This window comes from Bos taurus, chromosome X (genome assembly GCF_002263795.3).
Source record: "Bos taurus isolate L1 Dominette 01449 registration number 42190680 breed Hereford chromosome X, ARS-UCD2.0, whole genome shotgun sequence".
Lineage (NCBI taxonomy): Eukaryota > Metazoa > Chordata > Mammalia > Artiodactyla > Bovidae > Bos > Bos taurus.
The window spans coordinates 124,610,901-124,632,304 of NC_037357.1; the positions used below are offsets into that span (position 1 = coordinate 124,610,901).

The following is a 21,404-nucleotide window of genomic DNA, read 5'->3' on the forward strand; positions in this document are numbered from 1 at the left end:
AGGAATAAGAGCAGCTGACATGGGATCCCAGGGAATACAGCAATTGCAGGCCTAGCTGCCGCTTCACACCAAGGTCAATCAGCAGTTCAGCAATAGCGTATAGGAGCTACACCATGGCTGCCACTTCTCTTTGCCTTCCAAATCTCTTAAGAATCTCCACCATGGTCCACCTTAAACAGAAACATGCAAGAAAGGGAATTCTGAGAACTGTAGTTCAGCCTAGCCAAATTGACACATTCTTTAATGGTTATGTGTCTCTTCAGACTCCCCTATTGCTCTTGAGTTAGCTGTAGCAAATTCTTTTTTTCCCTAGGAAAATTATGCATCATGATCAGAAAATGTAGTATCTTTGTTATTGATTGCTTAGTGTTTGATATATGTTTTGTGGTCTAATACATGACCAGTTTTTATAAATGTTCCATATGAGCTTGAAAATAATGTGTATTCTCTAAAACTGATTGCAGAATACATATACACATACATGATCAGGTAAATTAATTAGGTTGTCCAATCTTCTATACACAAGTTTTTTATGTAAGTGATCAATTACTGACAGATGTATATTAAAAATCTCCCTCTATCAATTTCTCCCAGCAGTTACGTCAATTTTTACACTATCACTTTTAAAACTCTACGTTTTTAGATGCATAATTTTATAACTATTATATCTTCCTGGTGAATCATTCCTTTTAGCATTCAGTAGTGACCTTTTGGGAGAGGAAATGGCAACCCACTCCAGTATTCTTGCCTGGGAAATACCATGGACAGAGGAGCCTGGTGGGTTACAGACCATGGAATCGCAAAGACTTAGACATGACTGAGCAACTAAGCAACAACAATGACCTTTTTATCCAAATGATATTCTTTTCTAAAGTCTATCCTGTCCAAATGTAATATCACTGAATAAAGCTAATATCACTTAAACCATAGTAATAATACCATAATAGCAATTTAATTATGCTTTTTTTCACCTTGCCTTTGAGGTTTCTTTTACTTACCTGCCAATTCAGCAATGCATTTTTAAAAGATATTTGTTACACGTGATCCATTATTTCTGGTGTGTGTAGCAAGCAGGCATATTGATATTTAATCTGGCATATTGATAGATCCTGAAGTTCCCAAACTTAGAGAAAAATGAAACATGCACTCACCTTTAGTAGAAATCTCTTATGTTTGATATGCAATCAGAATGGCAGAATAAACTACACAATGTATACACAACCAAGCCCCATCTTACCAATGAAGGTGTCAAACTGTATTAATTATAGGGTTCCATCTGGATGTATTCACTTTTTATCTCCAATAGACAAGAAAAATTATGCTTTTTCAAACAATACACTCCAACACCCTCCCTGCAAGATTCTGATATGGCCCCCATCCCTGAAGTGTGGTTCTCCCACAACAGAAAATCACTGGTTTATGGTATCTCCAAAGAAGATTACAGTTTAAAGATGGAAACACTTTATTCCATTAATAGTTTTGTATTCCTCCTCCCACCCCTCAGCCACTCACAGATGCTGTACTTTCCTCTGGTGTTCTGTGGGTTCTTTTCAATATGTTTCCAAACTGCTCAGGTCTCCTGGTCAGGTGGCATCCAAGAGACCAACACTAGGCTTAAATTCAGTTTCTACCCGACAATGTGGGACTCCCACTACTGGAGTCAAATTCTATAAGCTGACATTTAACCTAGTCTTACCAATAACAGCTTACTAGGGACTTACAATACCCACATTATACATCTACTTATGGCATAAATTGGGGTCTACTTCTGTCTACTGTTGAGTATGGATTTCAAGGGTCATGGTAAGGACTGTGTCAGAGATTTGGGCCAACTATTTCACGGAGGGAAAGCCCTAATTCTTGTTATGCAAGCTTGGTGTCTGATTTGTTCAACTGGTCAAATTTATGCACTACATAGAAAGCCTTTAAAAACTCATTAAAGTCAATGCTTCCATCTTTGTTTAAGTCCATCCTTTCGGCGAGCTCATCAAACTGGGAATCATCAATATGGACACTGTAGTGACTTTTGAAAAGTCTCCACATGCTACGAAATTCTTCCATGGAGATCAGGCCTGAAAGAATATAGAAGGCTGTGAATATTCATTTTTAAGACCCATCCTAGGGAGGGGTGGGGTTTCCCAGGGGGCCCAGTGGTAATGAATCCGCCTGCAATACAGGACACATGAGTTCGATCCCTGAGTCAGGAAGATCCCCTGGAGAAGGAGATGACAACTCACTCCAGTATTCTTGCATGGGAAATCCCATGGACAGAGGACCCTGGCAGGCAACAGTCCATGGGGCAGCAAAAGAGTCGGACATGACTTATCAACTAAATAACAACAAAAATGCCTGGCCGTTGAGAAACTGAAGGAAATGGAAAAGTAAGATTGTAAATGAAAGAAACAATATGTCAGTTTAAATTACCAAGTGATCCTGAGATTTTTTTTTAATTTATTAGTATTTTTTTACTTTACAATATTGTATTGGTTTTGCCATACATTAACATGCATCCGCCATTATTCTAAAGCTGGAATGAGTAAACAGTGAACCAAAGGTGGGGGAGGGGACTGCAGACTGTGGTACTAATACATGTAATGTAGAAATTACAAGATCTAAAACCTAAGGGCGAGGGACACAAAGGATGGTAGAGAGGAGAGCTACATCAAAGGAAAGGGAGAATTAGCCCTGAGACTCAATAAGAGGATTGTAAACAATGGCTCCACCATTTTCTATAGGCAGTAACTTACTTTTGTGTTTTGATTAGTGATTTTTTGGTATTTAATGCTCTCTGCAGTTGGGGATTATTTGATGATATTTTTTAAAGCTTCAAGATTATCTGATGATATTTTTTAAAGCTTGAAAATAAATAATTGTGCATCAAACCTAAGCAGAAAGAGTTTTCATAGTCCTCAGTCCAAAAAACAGAATCAGAACTCTAGGAATGATTTTTATTGCCAGAAATAATTATGATTTTTAAATGGACAGTTAATTCTTTTTCCATCTGTGCTGGTGATTTATAAAAGGAGCTGGTCTTATCTGACTAATGGATACATAAGCCTGTACCATATGGATTTGAATAGAGAGTTTGTGGCCAAACTAAAAAAAACAGTAATATTAAACATGAGTTTATCCCCATGCTCTCCTCTCTTCCCTGAGTTAAATCAAGTTTGGATGAAGAATGCATTAGATGAAAACAGAGTTCTGGTTTCAAATAAACAGACTAGCCTTTGCTTTCTACTGCTACTGAACCAATCGAAGCAAATTTACCTGAGTGATCAGAGTCAATGATATTAAAGATGATTTGCAGGTCAGATCGGTATCTGTACACTGTTTCAATTAGAGAAGACTGAACCTAAAATAAAGATTGTCTAAATGTTAAAACATACAGAATAGCAGATCAATTTTAGTAAAAGTAACAAACACACAACATGGTCACCAATTCAGAGTATGTGATTTAGATAGAAATTTGAGAAGGCAAGCCTTCCTTGGAGACCCAACCCTTTTAAATCAGATAAAAGACCGTGCTCTTGTGTTCTGTAGTGTCTTCAGCCTATGTTCCTCAGAGGATGGTCCAAAGTGAATCTGGAAGGAGTAAATAACAATAGCCAATATTTATTGATAGCACCTGTGTGCCAGGCTCTGCATTCAGAGTGTCTATGGATTATTTCATTCAGTCCTCAAAAACAGGCCCAAGGAACACAACCATTATTGTGCCCATTTTACAGACTGGAAGACAAACAGGTAAAGTAAGTTTCAGAAGGTTCACATAATTGGTAAGTGAGATTTAAATCTTGGCCTGAAGCCAAGACCTATGAGCTTAGTCACCATGGTAAACTGTCTCTCAAGTGAAGCCAAAAGTCTCCTTCCTGTGGATATTTTAGCTTCCCATGTGTACATTTACTTCCTTTTCTCTAATCAACTTTTCATCTCCCCTGCAAACAATCACCCCAGTCCTAGTTCCCATCAGCTCACTTTCAGCCCAATATTGTAACTAGTTACTGATGAGTACCGAAGGTCTGACAATTCTCCCTGGGGTATTCCCATTTTAATAAGAAATTCTAAATTTTAAAATTCTTAATGTATAAGATATCAATAAGTCTATACTTTGTTGTTGTTGTTCAGTCGCTCAGTTGTGTCCGACTCTTTGCGACCCCATGGACTGCAGCACACCAGGCCTCCCTGTCCATCACCAACTCCTGTAGCCTACTCAAACTCATGTCCACTGAGTCGGTGATGCCATCCTACCATCTCATCCTGTCGTCCCCTTCTCCTCCTGCCTTCAATTTTTCCCAGCATCAGGATCTTTTCCAATGAGTTGGCTCTTCGTATCAGGTGGCCAAAGTATTGGAGCTTCAGCATCAGTCCTTTCAGTGAATATTCAGGGTTGATTTCCTTTAGGATTGACTGGTTTGATCTCCTTGCTGTCCAAGGGACTCTCAAGAGTCTTATCCAACACCACAGTTCAAAAGCATCAATTCTTTTGACATTCAGCCTTTATGGTTCAACTGTCACATCCGTACATGACTACTGAAAAAGCCATAGTTTTGACTAGACAGACCTTTGTTGGCAAAGTGATGTCTCTGCTTTTTAATACGCTGTCTATGTTTGTCATTGCTTTTCATCCAAGGAGCAAGTATCTTTTAATTTCATGGCTGCAGTCACAGTGATTTTGGAGCCCAAGAAAATAAAGTCTGTCACTGTTTCCATTGTTTCCCCATCTATTTGTCATGCAGTGATGGGGCCAGATGCCATGATCTTAGTTTTCTGAATGTTGAGTTTTAAGCCAGCTTTTTCATTCTCTTTCACCTTCATCAAGAGGCTCTTTAATTCCTCTTTGCTTTCTGCCATAAGGGTGGTGTCATCTACATATCTGAGGTTATTGCTAGTTCTCCTGACAATCTTGATTCCAGCTTGTGCTTCATCCATCCCAGTGTTTCTCATGATGTACTCTGCATATAAGTTAAATAAGCAAGGTGACAATATACAGCCTTGACATACTCCTTTCCCAATTTTGAATCAGTCCATTGTTCCATGTCTGGTTCTAACTGTTGCTTCTTGACCTGCATACAGGTTTCTCAGGAGGCAGGTAAGGTGGTCTGGTATTCCCATCTCTTTAAGAATTTCCCACAGTTTCTTGTGATCCACACAAAGGCTTTAGCATACTCAATGAAGCAGAAGTAGATGTTTTTCTGGAATTTTCTAGCTTTCTCTATGATCCAGCAGATGTTGGCAATTTGATCTCTGGTTCTGCCTTTTCTAAATCCAGCTTGTACATCTGGAAGTTCTCAGTTCACATACCATTGAAGCCTAGCTTGAAGGATTTTGAGCATTACTTTGCCAGCATGTGAAATGAGTGCAATTATGCAGTAGTTTGAACATTATTTGGCATTGCCCTTCTTAGGGATTGGAATGAAAACTGACCTTTTCCAGTCCTGTGGCCACTGCTGAGTTTTCCAAATTTGCTGGCATATTGAGTGCAGCACTTTCACAGCATCATCTTTTAGGATTTGAAATAGCTCAGCTGGAATTCCATCACCTCCATTAGCTTTGTTCATAGTGATGCTTTCTAAGGCCCACTTGACTTCACACTCCAGGATGTCTGGTTTTGGGTGAGTGAGCGTGCCACTGTGGTTATCCAGGTCATTAAGATCTTTTTTGTATAGTTCTTCTTTGTATTCTTGCCACCTTTTCTTAATATCTTCTGCTTCTGTTAGGTCCATACTGTTTCTGTCCTTTATTGTGCCTATCTATGCCCAAAATGTTCCCTTGGTATCTCTAATTTTGTTTCTTGGTATCTATACTTACTGGCAGTTAATAGGAGTGTGTTGAGTGTTTTAAAAAGTGTATTACATGAAATGCAGATTTCATATCTGCTCTTCTGCTGAACAGAACTTAAGACAAGAATCACATATTTGACAGAGATTTGCTCGCAGAAACTTTTTCATTCTTCTCATTTTGGCTATCCTTACAACACACAAATTTCCTGAACAGATCACAACATACCTGGAACACCCCCCCTTAGCTGTTTTCCTGAGACTGCCATGCCCATCCACTAGCCAATTCCACTTTCAACTTTTTCAAAGAACTAAGGAACTCATAAGTTGTCCAGAGGATATTCAGTGCCAGCCAGGTTTTAACTGGTGTTATTTCACTTACCTCTTTCACAGGTTTCTGAATGTGGACATCCTGGAAGCCAGACATGTAGTCAATATTTCCATCTTTGTCTGTGGTTACCAGATGAGAACTCAGTGATCTCCATGGTAAGTTCAGCCCCAAAACATTCTCCATTGAAAAAGCCCACTGGCCCATTGAAAGTTTTCCTAACGGCAACAACAAAGCCCATATAATTGGTTGATAAGTTGATTTTTAAAAAATGCAACCTCATCAATGGAGCAAGCAGACAGCCTGGGTTTTGAGGTCTGGGTGCCTCTGCTACCCTTTATCATCTGTCTACCAGACCCCACAGCTCTGAGGGAAGATTAACTAAAGAAAGCCTTAGAGGTTCCATGGATCTTTTCCTTACTGTTATGGGTAAGTGATCAGAATTTGGGTATGCTAGATCTTTTTCCCTTTTTCTTACTAACAAAGTAAGGTATAATTATAATAGAAGACTTGAAAACACAAAAGGATATAAAAGATAAGATTACTTTTAACATTTGAGCATATTGCTCATGTCTCATTTTCTTAGGTAGTATCCTTTCATCCTCTAATATTACATGTAGTATTTAAAAATATACTTTTGCTTTCTGATTATTAAAGATATGCTCATTTGAAAGGATTTTGAATAAACAGAAAACATTACTATTTCTACTGTTTTTCTATGTATATAAACATGGACATATATAAAGGTACAATATTTTATATTTCTTAAAGCCAAATATACGTTGTACCATATGTTTCATATATATGTATTACATATGGCAACACACACATACACAACAAACATAGATATTCTAACTTGATTCTTTACTTACAATCATGGACATGCATCTATGTTAATAAACATAAACCTACATCATTCTTTTAATGGCTGTGAAATTATTCCATTATTTTCTTAGGATCATTCCTAGAAGTAGAATTGCTAGACCTAAAGGTATGTACATTTTAAGGCTTCTGATATATTTTGCCAAACTGCTTTCAAGAAAGAGTAGTCATTTGATACCCCCACCAAGACCATTCACCACACACTTAGCTGCTAAGGACAAAGGTTATTTAGAAGTGTATTCCTCATTTCCAAGCCCAAGGGGATTTTCTAGCTACCTTATGTAATTAAGTTGTAGTTAATTTCACTATGTCAGAGAATTTATTCTATATGTTTCCAATACAAAATTTGTAGAGATTTGCTTTATGTTCCACTTAATGGTCAAACATAAATGTTCCATTTATGCTTGACAAGAGTGTATATTCTGCAATGTTGGATAGAGTTCAACATATGTCTTTTACAAAAAGTTTGTTAAACTTTTGTCTGTTTATACTTTCAGTTCCTGAGAAAAGAGTGTTACAATCTCCCACTATGACAATAGATTTTTCAACTTCTACTTGTTCAGTCCATTTTTGTTTTACACAGTTTTTAAGGAGACTATATAAATAGGTACATACACATTTCAAATGGATTCAATTAGAAAACTGAGTATTATTATAAAGTATCTCTTTATAGTTCTAATAATGTGTATCTCCTTGAAGTCTACTTTGTCTGATATTAATAGAGTTGTTCCCACTTTGTTTTTTTTCAATGTTTTGTATAGATCTTTCTAGACTTAAAATGAGGTTATAGCCCAATAAACCTATAATTAGTTGAAGATATAATAAATAAAAAATGCATTTAACACATCTAACCTACTGAACAACATAGCTTAGCCTAGCCTACCTTAAATGTGCTCAAAACACTTACATTAGCCTAGAGTTGAGCAAAATTATCTAATACAAAGCCTATTTTATAGTAAAGTGTTGACTATCTCCTGTAACTTATTGAATAATGTTCTGAAAGTGAAAAATTGGCTGTATGAGTACGGGATGGTTGTAAATGTATCAGTTGTTTACCCTTGTGATCACCTGGATGGCTGGGAACTGTGGCTCAATACTACCACCCAGCATGAGAGAGCATCATACTATATATCGCTCGTCTGGGAAAAGGTCAAAATTCAAAATATGTTTCTCCTCAATGCATATGGCTTTCATACAATTTTAAAGTCAAAAACTCGTAAGTCAAACCACCATAAATTGGGGACAACCTGTACATATGATTCCACTGTCTACTGGCTTCTGTTGCAACTTTTGAGAAGTCTGATGTCACTCTAACTGTTGTATCTTGAGCAATGTGTGTTTCCTCTGGTTGCTTCTAAGATTTTCTTTTTGCTGTTGGTGTGCTGCAGTTTCACCACAAGTGTGTATAGGTGTGAATTTGATTTTATTTATCCTATTTGAGAATCACTGTTCCTCTTTACCTGTGAGTATGAGTTCTTTCAACAATTCTGGAAAACTCTCAGCCATTATCATGCAAAATATATTCTCTCTTACTGTCTCTCCTCCTGGGACCATGCTTAGATGTATATTAAACATTTTATTCTTAATCTTTCTAATTTTTTTAGCAATATCTAATTTTGTATTTAACCCATTCATTATGGTTTTTAACAAGTTATTTTTATATCTATATAAAATAAAAATGGTTCTTTAGATCATTTTAAAATGCATACTTGTGACTCCATCTTTCATTTCTTTAAACATTTTCTTCCCTAGTAATTTTTACTTTGCATTTGATAATCCCAATATATGATATCCTTGGGAAACTAAATCTGTTGCTTATTGTTCCTGCTGACTCTCACTCATGCTCTCCTTGTTTGTTTGGGGATCTTTGGTTGCGACCTCATATTAATTGATCTCACTCTCTGGATATATTAGTGGCGCAAATTAGGGATACTTCCCATGAACATGGATTTACATTTGCTTGCCAGGAGTCAGGGCACTACAGACCTAGGATTACTCTGGTCACTTTGAGGATCTAGGCCTAATGTTGGAATTCTCAAATTCAGCTTACTCATCTTTTCTACTATCCTACAGTTAATCCCAAGATTGACTGCTACAGCAATATTAGCATTTGCCCCCAAGACAATCGAGCCTATGATGCTTGCTTGCTGCTCCATGCTTTAACATGCAGCTTTAAAAATCCACTAGCAGGGAGAGGAAATATAGCCTAGAGATTTACTTTAATTACTGTGAAGCTCATAAATGCATTAAAATCCTGCATCCTCTAGAATCTGTCTCTTTTTTTTTTTTTCTTTCTTTTATTTTTTTTACTTTACGATATTGTACTGGTTTTGCCATACATCAACATGAATCCACCATGGGTGTACACGTGTTCCCAATCCTGTACCCCCCTCCCACATCCCTCCCCATACCATCCCTCTGTCTCTTAACAGGAGGACTTTTGAGAGTATCTAGTCTCACATACTACCAGAATAGAAGTCAAATTCAGGGTTGTTGTTGTTAAGTTGAAAGACGCTTATTGAAAAGGAAGAATATGCTTTTTTCCAAGCATATAATGGATTATATTTTATCTCTATCATCCTTCAGTGGTAAAAGTAGAAAACTGAGCTTTTAAGACAGCAAAGAAAATGAAAACTAATCTGTATAGAACCTGGTATGTTCAGAAATGGTAAGCATTAAATTTTTTTTACCTGATTTATTGCGGTCTTGAAGTTGGAAAGCTCGAATGAGGTCAGTTTTTCGTGAAATCATTCTCTCTTTTAACATCCTGATGGCACTACTTTCAATAGCATTCACCCTATATTAAGAAAAAAACTGTTAGGTGAAAGTTACATAAGTCATTCTGTTCTGTTTCATTTTAATATACTGTGTTGCCACTTACCAGATTCTACATTAAATAAGTTCCTTAACCTCACATGTAACATATTATTAGGTGGTGAATGTGTTTATATGTATGTGTGCACATGTTTTGTGAAATTTTAAAAGGATTATCACTGGTGTTTTCTTTTTGGTTTCAAAGATTCACATGAACAATTAGTGCATGAGAATGTCCAAGACAAGAAGGAAAACAGAGGGACTTGCTATAGAAGATGCTGGAATTTATCTTAACTTACTTAAACTAAAGAGCAGGCATTGACACAAGAGAAGACAGACACGTACCTGAATAGAATATAATGGAATTTTCATAAATACAGCTAACTATATATGGGAACAATATATATGATGAAGCAAGTATTAAAATTCAGTAGAAAAGGACAGTTTTTTAAAATGGGGGCTAGCATAATTAACTCAATGTCTGGATGCTAAATTTCTACCTCAGACCATTTACAAAAATAAATTCACAATAAAGGAAGAACAGAGAAACAAAGTAGTTATCAGTCACATATCCCTCAAAAAAGCAAAATGGCATACGCAAATCCAACCATATCAAAAATAACATCATAGGTGAATAGATAAACAAATTAAAAAAAAAAAACAGAGATTGTGAGACTGGGTTAAAAAAACAAGATCCAACTATATGTTGTCTATAGGAGACACACTTTAGCTTCAAAGATACAAAGAGTTTGAAAGGAAAAAGTATACCATGTAAACACCAACCATTAGAGAGTTAGAGTGGCCAAATTTATAGTAAACAAAATAGATTTTAAGACAAAAGCTATTACTAGAGATAAAGAGGGATATTTTATAATGATAAAAGAACCAGTCAAGAAAATGGCAATAGCTCCAAATTGATCTACAGATTCAAAATAATCCCTATCAAAATCCCAGTGGGCATATTTTGCAGAAGTTGACAAGCTGATTCTAAAATTCACATGGAAATCAATCTTAAAAAAGAAGAGCCAAATTCAACTCACATTTCCCAATTTCAAACTTACAAAAAACCTTTACTAATCAAGACAGTGTGTCACTCACATTAGGACAGATATATAGGTCGATGGAATACAACTTAAAGTCCAGAAATAAACCCATACCTTTATGGTCAATTGATTTTGGACAACTGTGTCAAGAAAGTCAAATAGGGGAGGGATAGTCTTTCTAACTGATGTTGCTGGGACAATTAAATATCCACATTTTAAAGAATAAAGTTGAACCCCTACCTCATACCATACACAAAAATAAACTCAAAATGAGTAAAATATAAATCAAATGTAAGAGCTTAATCTATAAAGATAATTTATAAAATTATAGGAAGAAAACATAGAATAAATTTTCACGACTCTGAGTTAGACAATATCTTTTTAGATACATCATCACAAGCAAAGAAGAGAAAATAGATATATTTGATTTCATCAAAATTTAAAACTTTGGTGCTGTAAATAATAACATCAAGAAGGTAAAAATACATCCTACAGAATAGGAGAGACAATTTACAAATCCTATATCTAATAATCCCTTCATGGATCACAGCCTTCTTGAGGTGAAGGGGCTTGCATAACTCAATGAAGCTACGAGCCATGCTGTGCAGGGCCACAGAAGGCAGACAGGTCATAGTGGAGAGTTCTGACAAAATGTGGTCCACTGGAGGAGAGGATGGCACACCATTCTAGTATTCTTGCCATGAGAATTCCATGAACAATATGAAAAGGAAAAAAGACATGACACCAGAAGATGAGCCCCCCACATCAGAAGGTGTCCAATATGCTACTGGGGAAAAGCAGAGGGCAATTGCTAATAGCTCCAGAAAGAATGAAGCAGTTGGGCCAAAGCAGAAACAATGCTCCATTGTGGATGTACCTGGTGGTGAAAGTAAAGTCCGATGTTGTAAAGAATAATATTACATAGGAACCTGGAATGTTAGGTCCATGAATCAAGGCAAACTGAATGTGGTGAAGCAGGAGATGGCAAGAATGAGCATCGACATCTTAGGAATCAGTAAACTAAAATGGATGGGAATGGGCAAATTTAATTCAGATTACAATTATATCTACTACTGTGGGCAGGAATCCCTTAGAAGAAATGGAGTACTCCTCGTAGTCAACAAGAGTCTGAAAAGCAGTATTTGGGTGCAACCTCAAAAACAACAGAATGATCTCAGTTCATTTCCAAGGCAAACCACTCAGCATCACAGTAATCCAAATCTATGCCCCAACCACTGATATAAAAATGCTGAAGTTGACCTGTTCTATGAAGACCTACAAGACCTTCTAGAACTAACACCAAAAAAAGATGTCCTTTTCATCATAGGGGATTGGAATGCAAAGGCAGGAAGTCAAGAGATTTCCCAGAATAACAGGCAAGTTTGGCCTTGGAGTACAAAATGAAGCAGGGCAAAGGCTAACAGAGTTTTGTCAAGAGAACACACTGTTCACAGGAAACACCCTCTTCCAACCATACCTGGGAGGACTCTACACATGGATATCATCAAATGGCCAATACTGAAATCAGACTGATTATGTTCTTTGCAGCCAAAGATGGAGAAGCTCTATATAGTCAGCAAAAACAAGACCAGGAGCTGACTGTGGCTCAGATCATGAGCTCATTACAAAATTCAGACTTAAGGTAGGGAAAGCCACTAGGCCATTCAGGTATGACCTAAATCAAATCTCTTATGATTATACAATGGAGGTGACAAATAGATTTAAATGATTAGATCTGGCAGACAAGACTGCCTGAAAAACTACTGATGGAGGTTTGTAACACTGTACAGGAGGTGGTGACCAAAACCGTACCCAAGAAAAAGAAATGTGAGAGGACAAAGTGGTTGTCTGAGGAGGCTTTACAAATAGCTGAGAATAGAAGAAAAGAGAAAGGCAAGGGAGAAAGGGAAAGAACTGAATGCAGAGTTTCAAAGAATAGCAAGGAGAGATAAGGTCTTCTTAGTGAACAATACAAAGAAATAGAGGGAAACAACAGAATGGGGAAGACTAGAGATCTCTTCAAGAAAACTAGAGATATCAAGGGAACATTTCATCTAAAGACAGACACAATAAAGAACAGAAACAGTAAGTACCTAAGGAAGGAGAAGAGATTAAAAAGAGGTGGCAAAAATACACAGAAGAACTACACAAAATAGGTCTTAATGACTCAGATAACCACGATGGTATGGTCATTCACCTAGAGCCAGACATCTTGGAGTATGAAGTCAAGTGGGCCTTAGGAAGCATCACTACTACAAACAAAGCTAGTAGAGGTGACAGAATTCTAGCTGAGCTATTTCAAATCCTAAAAGCTGATGCTGTGAAAGTGCTACACTCAATATGTCAGTAAATTTGGAAAACTCAGCAGCTGCCAAAGGCTGGGAAAGGTCAGTTTTCATTTCAATCCCAAAAAAGGGCAATGCCAAAGAATGTTCAAACTACTGGACAATGGCATTCATTTCACATGCTAGAAAGGTTATGCTCAGTATCCTTCAAGCTAGGCTTCAGCAGTATGTGAACTAAGAACTTCTAGATGCACAAAGTTGGGTTTTGAAGAGGCAGAGGAACCAGAGATCAATTTGCCAACATTTGTTGGTTCACAGAGAAGGCAAGGGAATTCCAGAAAAACATCTACTTCTGCTTCACTGACCATGTTAAAGCCTTTGACTATGTGAATCACCACAAACTGTGGAAAACTCTTAAAGAGATGGGAACAGCAGACCACCTTATCTGTCTCCTGAAAAACCTGTATGCAGGTCGAGAAACAACAATTAAAACCAGACATGAAACAACAGATTGGTTCAAAATTGGGAAAGGAGTATGACAAGGTTGTATATTGTCACTCTGCTTACTTAACTTATATGCAGAGTATATCCTGAGAAATGTTTGGCTGGATGAAGCACAAGCTGTAATCAAGATTGCCAGAAGAAGTATCAACAACCTCAGATATGCAGATGATACCACTCTAATGGCAGGCAGTGAAGAGGAACTAAAGAGCCTCTTGATGAGGGTGAAAGAGGAGATCAAAAAAAGCTGGCTTAAAACTCAGCATTCAAAAAACTAAGATCATGGCATCCGGTCCCACCACTTCATGGCAAATAGATGGGGGGAAAGTGGAAGCAGGGACACATTTTATTTTCTTGGGCTCCAAAATCACTGCAGATGGTGACTGGAGCCATGAAATTAATAGATGCTCCTTGGAAGAAAGCCATAACAAACTTAGCATATTAAAAAGCAGAGATATCACTTTGTCGACAAAGGTCCGTCTAGTCAAAGCTATGGTTTTTTCAGTAGTCATGTACGGATGTGAGAGTTGGACCATAAAGAAGGCTGAGCGCTGAAGAATTGATGCCTTCCAACTGTGGTGTTGGAGAAGACTCTTGAGAGTCCCTTGGACAGCAAGGAGATCAAACCAATCAATCCTGAAGGAAATCAACCCTGAACTGGGAGGACTACTGCTGAAACTGAAGCTCCAATACTTTGGCCACCTCAGTCACAAGAGCTGACTCATTGGAAAAGACCCTGATGCTGGGAAAGATTGAGGACAGGAGGAGAAGGGGGGGCAACACAGGCTGAGATGGTTGGATGGAATCACGGACTCAGAGGACATGATTTTGAGCAAAGTCCAGGTGATCGTGGAGGACAGAGCAGCCTGGCATGCTGTATCCCTCAGGTTTGCAAAGAGTTGGATATGACTTAGCAATCGAACAACTACAATATCTAATAAGTGACACAAATATAGGATATATAAACAACTCTAACAATGTAATAGTAAAAAGTGTAATAATTCAATTAAGAATGAAAAAAGGTGGGAATTCTCTGGCAGTACAGTGGCTAGAACTCTGATTCTTTCATTGATGGGGCTTGGTTCAATCCCTGGTCAGGGATCTGAAATCCCATAAGTCACATGGAACAGCCAAAAAAAAGGAAAAAGGATCTGAAACAGACATTTCTCCAAAGACAATATACAAATGTCCAATAAGAACCAAAAAGATCCTCAAAGTCAATGGTAGGTAAGGAAATACAAATCAAAATCAAGACCTCACATCCACTAAGATGGCTATAATCAAAAAGATCATAACAAGGGTTGTCAAGGATGTGGAGAAATTGGAATCCACATACATTGCTGATGGGAATGTAAAATCATGCATTCCCTTGGAAAAGAGCTTTCAAGTTCCTCAAAATATTAAACATAAGAGTTGTTATAATTCTACTTTCAGGTATATACCCAAAAGAAATTAAATGTATAACAAAACCTTGTCCACCAAAGTTCAAAACATTACTCACAGTAACCAAAAAGTAGAAACAATCTACATTTCTCTTTAAAAAAAAAATATTTTATTTATTTATTTATTGGCCACGTGGCATGTGGAATCTTAGTTCCCCAACCAGGGATAAAACCCATGCCCCCTGCATTGGGAGCTCAGAGTCCCAACCACTGGGCCACCAGGAAGTCCTAATCACATTTCTATTAGCTGATAAATGAACAAAGAAAATGAGGTCTACTGATACAATGGAATGTTATTCAGCCATTAAAATAAATTGATACATGTTACAAAGGGAATGCCTTGGAGGAGTGCATGGCAACCCACTCCAGCATTCTTGCCTGGAGAATCCCATGAACAGCGGACCCTGGCAGGCTATATAGTCCATGGGGTTGCAAAGAGTCAAACATCACTGAAGCGATGAGCACATGCATACAACGTGAATGAACCTCAAAGGCAGCGTACTAAGTAAAAGAAGCTAGTTACAAAGACGACATATTATTTAATTTCATTTACATGACATATCCAGAATAGGCAAATCTATACAGAGAGAAAACAGACTGGTAGTTGACTAGAGTTGTGATGAGGGAGGTGATAATGATGAATGACTACTAATGGATACAAGTTGTCTTTACAGAATGGAACAAACATTCAACAATTAGATTATGGTAGTGAGAAGGCAATGGCACCCCACTCCAGTACTCTTGCCTGGAAAATCCCATGGACGGAGGAGCCAGGTGGGGCTGCAGTCCATCAGGTCGCTAAGAGTCAGATACAACTGTGCGACTTCACTTTCACTTTTCACTTTCACATATTGGAGAAGGAAATGGCAACCCACTCCAGTGTTCTTGCCTTGAGAATCCCAGGGACGGGGGAGCCTGGTGGGCGGCCGTCTATGGGGTCGCACAGAGTCAGACACGACTGAAGCGACGCAGCAGCAGCAGTGTTACACAACTGGGTAAATATACTAAATATCACTGGATTGTATACTTTAACTTAGTAAGCTATCATGAGAAACGCTGGGCTGGAAGAAGCACAAGCTGGAATCAAGATTGCTGGGAGAAATATCAATAACCTCAGATATGCAGATGACACCACCCTTATGGCAGAAGTGAAGAGGAATTAAAAAGCCTCTTGATGAAAGTGAAAGTGGAGAGTGAAAAAGTTGGCTTAAAAGCTCAACATTCAGAAAACAAAGATCATGGCATCCGGTCCCATCACTTCATGGGAAATAGATGGGGAAACAGTGGAAAGTGTCAGACTTTATTTTTTGGGGGGCTCCAAAATCACTGCAGATGGTGATTGCAGCCATGAAATTTAAAGACGCTTACTCCTTGGAAGGAAAGTTATGACCAACCTAGATAGCATATTCAAAAGAAGAGACATTACTTTGCCAACAAATGTCCATCTAGTCAAGGCTATGGTTTTTCCAGTGGTCATGTATGGATGTGAGAGTTGAACTGTGAAGATAGCTGAGCGCTGAAGAATTGATGCTTTTGAACTGTGGTGTTGGAGAAGACTCTTGAGAGTCCCTTGGACTGCAAGGAGATCCAACCAGTCCATTCTGAAGGAGATCAGTCCTAGGTATTCATTGGAAGGACTGATGCTGAAACTCCAGTACTTTGGCCACCTCATGCGAAGAGCTGACCCATTGGAAAAGACCCTGATGCTGGGAATGATTGAGGGCAGGAGGAGAAGGGGACGCCAGATGATGAGATGGCTGGATGGCATCACCAACTCGATGGACATGGGTTTGTGTGAACTCCAGGAGTTGGTGATGGACAGGGAGGCCTGGCGTGCTGCAGTTCATGGGGTCACAAAGAGTTGGACACGACTGAATGAACTGAACTGAACTGAATGTAAAATTAATATGGAGACATTTTTCTACCACAGGTGAAAATCCAAAAGATAAAATGAAATTATAAAAATGTGATTTCATAGAACTAAAGCAATATCACGACATCAACAAAATATATATAACATGCCTGTAAAAGTCCTCCATCCCTCAAATGCAAAAAATTCCTAAAAATATATCAGAAAATGACAAATGGTCCAATGTAAAATGGGGGAATATGATAAACAGGAAATTCAAAGAAAAGAAAACACAATGTCCAAAAACAAGATGGATAAACTCAGCTGTATAAAAAAATGCTAATTAAAATATTAGATTTACCATTTTTATCCATCAGTTTGTCAAAAATGAAGAAGGGTAATAAAATTGGAGATTAATGAGGATGTGGAGAAATTAATATGCTGTTTTCCAGATTGTTAACTGTGACAACTTTTTTGGAGTACCTAGCAAAATTTCAAACATATAAATCCCACATTTTAAAATTTCATGTTTAAAACAAGCACTAAAAACTTATGAATATGTGTATATATGTATGTACACATATACACACAGAGGAATGTTTGTTACAGTACTGCTTTTAAGTACAACACCCTGAAACCAATCTGGATGGCCATCAATTGAATACAATTTAGCTATCCATAATTGTTATGGCATACATATAGTATAGAATATTATGCATCTACTACAAAGAATGAGTTAGGTCTACATGTATGAACTCGGAGTGATGTTCATGATACAATCTTTAGGGAAAGAGTCAGTTGCAGAATAGACTGTGCAGTGTGATTCTATCTTTGTTAAAAAAAAAAAAAATGTATGTATATTGTTTACTGCCTTTCTCCTTCCACTGGGATATGCTTTGATGATGAAAAAGACTTTTGCCTATTTTGTTTATTTCAATATCACCTGTGCCTAGAACAGTGTCTGACACATAGTAGGTGCTCAACATTTAAGTTCCATGAATGAGAAATTGCTTGTCTGTTTTTGTAGGAGCAAGGAGAAGAGGGTGGAAGGGTCCCCTCCAGGCTATTAATTTCAGCTGCCTCTGCGGAAAAAAATTACTGAGAAGTACTGGGAGAGATCACTAACATTTTCTTTATACAACTTTGTTTTAGCACACCTAACAACAAATATATTTGTTTTAGAATACAAAAATATTAAAAAGATAATGTCAAAGGGGGGAAATAAAGGTAAGGGATGCATGCCATCACACAGTGAGACACACTCAACTCCATCATATACACTTCTGGGTAGAGAAGGGACAAAGACAACTGGGTTGTGTTTGGGGGCAGAAAAGGCAAGAGCTTACGGGACTGGGTAGGTACAGAGACCTCCTTTTCCTTATATTCAATTAGGGACTGTTCATGGATGCTGACTGCTTTAGAACTACTGCTCTTGGTTTCAAATAAGAGCACATTCACCACTTGGTTTCCAGAATTATTTCATTTTGTTTCTACTAATGAGTAACAGGTAAGTTGTTTTCTTCAATCCCAAGGCTGCTCTTAGGCACTCTGGACTGGTTCTACGTGGTCACCATTACCAGAGCTCAGAAAGCTCCTTAGAGTATACACACCTTTGGTAAAGAGGCCTGAAGCATGTTGCCTTAGTTATTTGGTACTGGAAAAATCGAGGGGTCGTACCAGAACTCATTCTGATGTAAGCTCCTCGATTGCTACCTTCTTCATAATAATTAGACGCAGAAAATACAGTAATAACCTGGTTAAAGAAAAAGAACGTCAGGTTCACATAGTTCTCAAAATGTCCTTCAATAAAGTCAGAAACAGCTTAATTCTTAAAAACCAAAAGTTATACAAAATTCAAAATTCGTACAAATTATCAAAGTCTAATGGGATTTCCTGTGATTCCACTGAAGAGAAGCAAGGTTTTTAAATCATTGTCCCCATGAGTACTAACTTCTAGCCACTCATCCCCACAGTGCATGGCCTTGCAATCCTGTATTCAATTTCAGTTCCTTACTGCTCAGTTTTGTAAATTCCAATTTTCCAGCAGGGTAAAGCTTTTATTTTTCTTTTCTTGTGATATTTGACCATTCAAAATAAAACTTGTGTAATATCACAGTCCTTTTCTTTTGTCTGTAGCTGACTGATTTACAGGGCTCAGGGCCCCCATCAAACCAGTGCTTCAAGGTCAGAAAAATAGTGGCTAGATAAGGGACCATGATCACTCTGTTGGGAAGGAACCAGTCTTGGGGGTGTGATAGAAGATGAAGAGTCTTGGAGCATAATACTTGTTAGTGACAGGAAAGCTGATTTGGACCTAATCCTGCCCAAATGCACATGTCACTTCAGACAAGCCACTGCTTTTTTCTGTTTTTTTTTTTTTTTAATTACAAATAAACCCTAAAGAATACTTGCCTTACCATCCTGCAAAGGATGAGACTCCAATGAATTAAGAGAGTTAAGAAAAGTGAAAGTGTTGAAATAGAAGGAAAGGCCATGAAATTTGGTATTTCTTTTTAACTACTGCTGTTCACTAAGAGAAAGGGGGGCATCCCAGGACAACTTGGGGCCAGAAACCAGCTCCTCAGACCTCACCTCTCTAGCCTATCAGAAAGCACGGAAGAAGCAGAACACACTCCATTTCAGTGGTTGCTGCCAAACTGCCCACAGTGAGGGACCTGGCAGAGCTCCCCTAGTCAGTGAATAGAAGGGCAGTGTGTTTTGTGGCTCTGTTCTGCACAGGCAAGTACAAAAGGTAAAAGAGAGCAAGTGATTCACTGCCACCTTTCTGTGTTCTGGGAGGATACATACACTCTTCACCCCACTACTGGAGACTTGCCTTGTGATCAGCATAAAATAAAGCCTTTGTGTGTGTGTACTTAGGGTCCTATGTCAGTTCCTATCGCTGGGATTAGGAAGATCGGGGAAATAAACCAAGCATCTCTTGGGGTAAGGGACAATGAGGCTCCTTCAAATAACCTCTGTGAACCCAACAGTCTCCTGTTCTTGTCTACCAAAGCATGGAGTTCTGTTCTGGGACTAGGGAAGACATCTTCCCATGGCCTTGAAGTCAAACATCCTGTAAAGAAAGACTAGGCCTCGAGGGAGGGATGTCGGTGAGGAGGTTACCCACACCGTTAGCTTACCTTCCCATCGTGGCAGATTTCATACCCTTCAGGCTTACACTCATGAGATCTAACAAGCATCTTCAACTGGTATTTATTAAGAATCTTGGAGGTAATGTCTGGTCCAAAGTAGCAGCCCCCTCCTCGGTTCGTGTTTGGGTAGCAGCCTCTTTTGCCTCTGGGATCACTCCAAAGGATATCGATAACCTTGGAACAACAAATTAGATTAGGCTGTCACTGACAAGTGAGAGTTTATCCTTCTACGTTCAACTTCTTTTCCAGAAACATTAACCCAGTTATCACAAAGTCTCACTATTTCTCACCATTTCCTAACTCTAATCCTCTTTCAAAACTGTTTCATACTCACCTCCTCCATGAATCTTTTCCAAAATAATTTCAATGCCCATAGCCACCACAATCCCATTCTACTCATCCCCAGTAACCAAACACAGCAATATTTAGTAATCACGAAGAATCAGCCTTTGGGCTTTTTTAAAATCTACATTTTTAAAATTCTATCTCCATTATTTCACAATTGCTGAATCTACAAGCTCTTTTCTCTTAAAAAGAACTTCACTGCCATGTTCAAAGCAGAAAGTCATTCCCCACAATGAACACACATTTATTTGGTGTTTTCAATTATGTTCAAACAGGTATGCTAGGTCTCCCAGCTATGGTTTTGGCCCTGGTTTTTGTCCTGTTGAATAAACAGAATGAGAAGGCCTTTCCCCATCACAGATATAGTCAACTGTTCATCCAAGAATAGCTTCTAAAGCATCGCCTTCACTTTTTGCCCCACCACCCCCTTGATGAGTTCATTCTCAGCTTCAGCAGTATATTTAGCCACTGACTGGTTTCCACAATGTGTTCTCTTGAATCCACAAGTATGTTATTAGTATAATATTTCCTTTTGGAGTTGAAACAGCAAATGCAGGCTGCATGATACTCAGGACTGAAGACCCAAGTTTCTAAGAATTTTTCATAAAATTTGGGGGCTCCCTGTTTGTACCTCTAATCTACATAAAACATTTCTTTATTTAAACATCTCCTATGGCATCCGGTCCTATCACTTCATGGGAAATAGATGGGGAAACAGTGTCAGACTTTATTTTTCTGGGCTCCAAAATCACTGCAGATGGTGACTGCAGCCATGAAATTAAAAGATGCTTACTCTTTGGAAGGAAAGTTATGACCAACCTAGATAGCATATTCAAAAGCAGAGACATTACTTTGCCAACAAAGGTCTGTCTAGTCAAGGCTATGGTTTCTCCTGTGGTCATGTATGGATGCGAGAGTTGGATGGTGAAGAAGGCTGAGCGCTGAAGAATTGATGCTTTTGAACTGTGGTGTTGGAGAAGACTCTT

The 21,404-nt window shown here is 38.2% G+C and overlaps 1 protein-coding gene across 9 annotated transcripts in view; it reads right to left on the minus strand.

Moving 5' to 3' along the window:
- Window positions 1-1,444: 1,444 nt before the first annotated feature.
- PPEF1 (protein phosphatase with EF-hand domain 1) overlaps window positions 1,445-21,404 on the minus strand; it is a 157,401-nt gene continuing 137,441 nt past the window's right edge. For 8 of the 9 annotated variants that reach the window (XM_015461777.3, XM_015461783.3, XM_059883888.1 and 5 more), the window contains 6 exons: window positions 20,062-20,247; window positions 18,529-18,671; window positions 9,675-9,781; window positions 6,157-6,320; window positions 3,268-3,352; window positions 1,445-2,072 (listed from right to left, as the gene is read on the minus strand). In XM_015461777.3, coding sequence (XP_015317263.1) covers window positions 1,864-2,072; window positions 3,268-3,352; window positions 6,157-6,320; window positions 9,675-9,781; window positions 18,529-18,671; window positions 20,062-20,247 — 894 coding nt within the window. In that variant the 3' untranslated portion in view covers window positions 1,445-1,863. Of the gene's footprint in view, window positions 2,073-3,267; window positions 3,353-3,389; window positions 3,583-6,156; window positions 6,321-9,674; window positions 9,782-18,528; window positions 18,672-20,061; window positions 20,248-21,404 lie in introns of those variants that run through there. The other variant, XM_024988544.2, reaches the window with a different exon arrangement.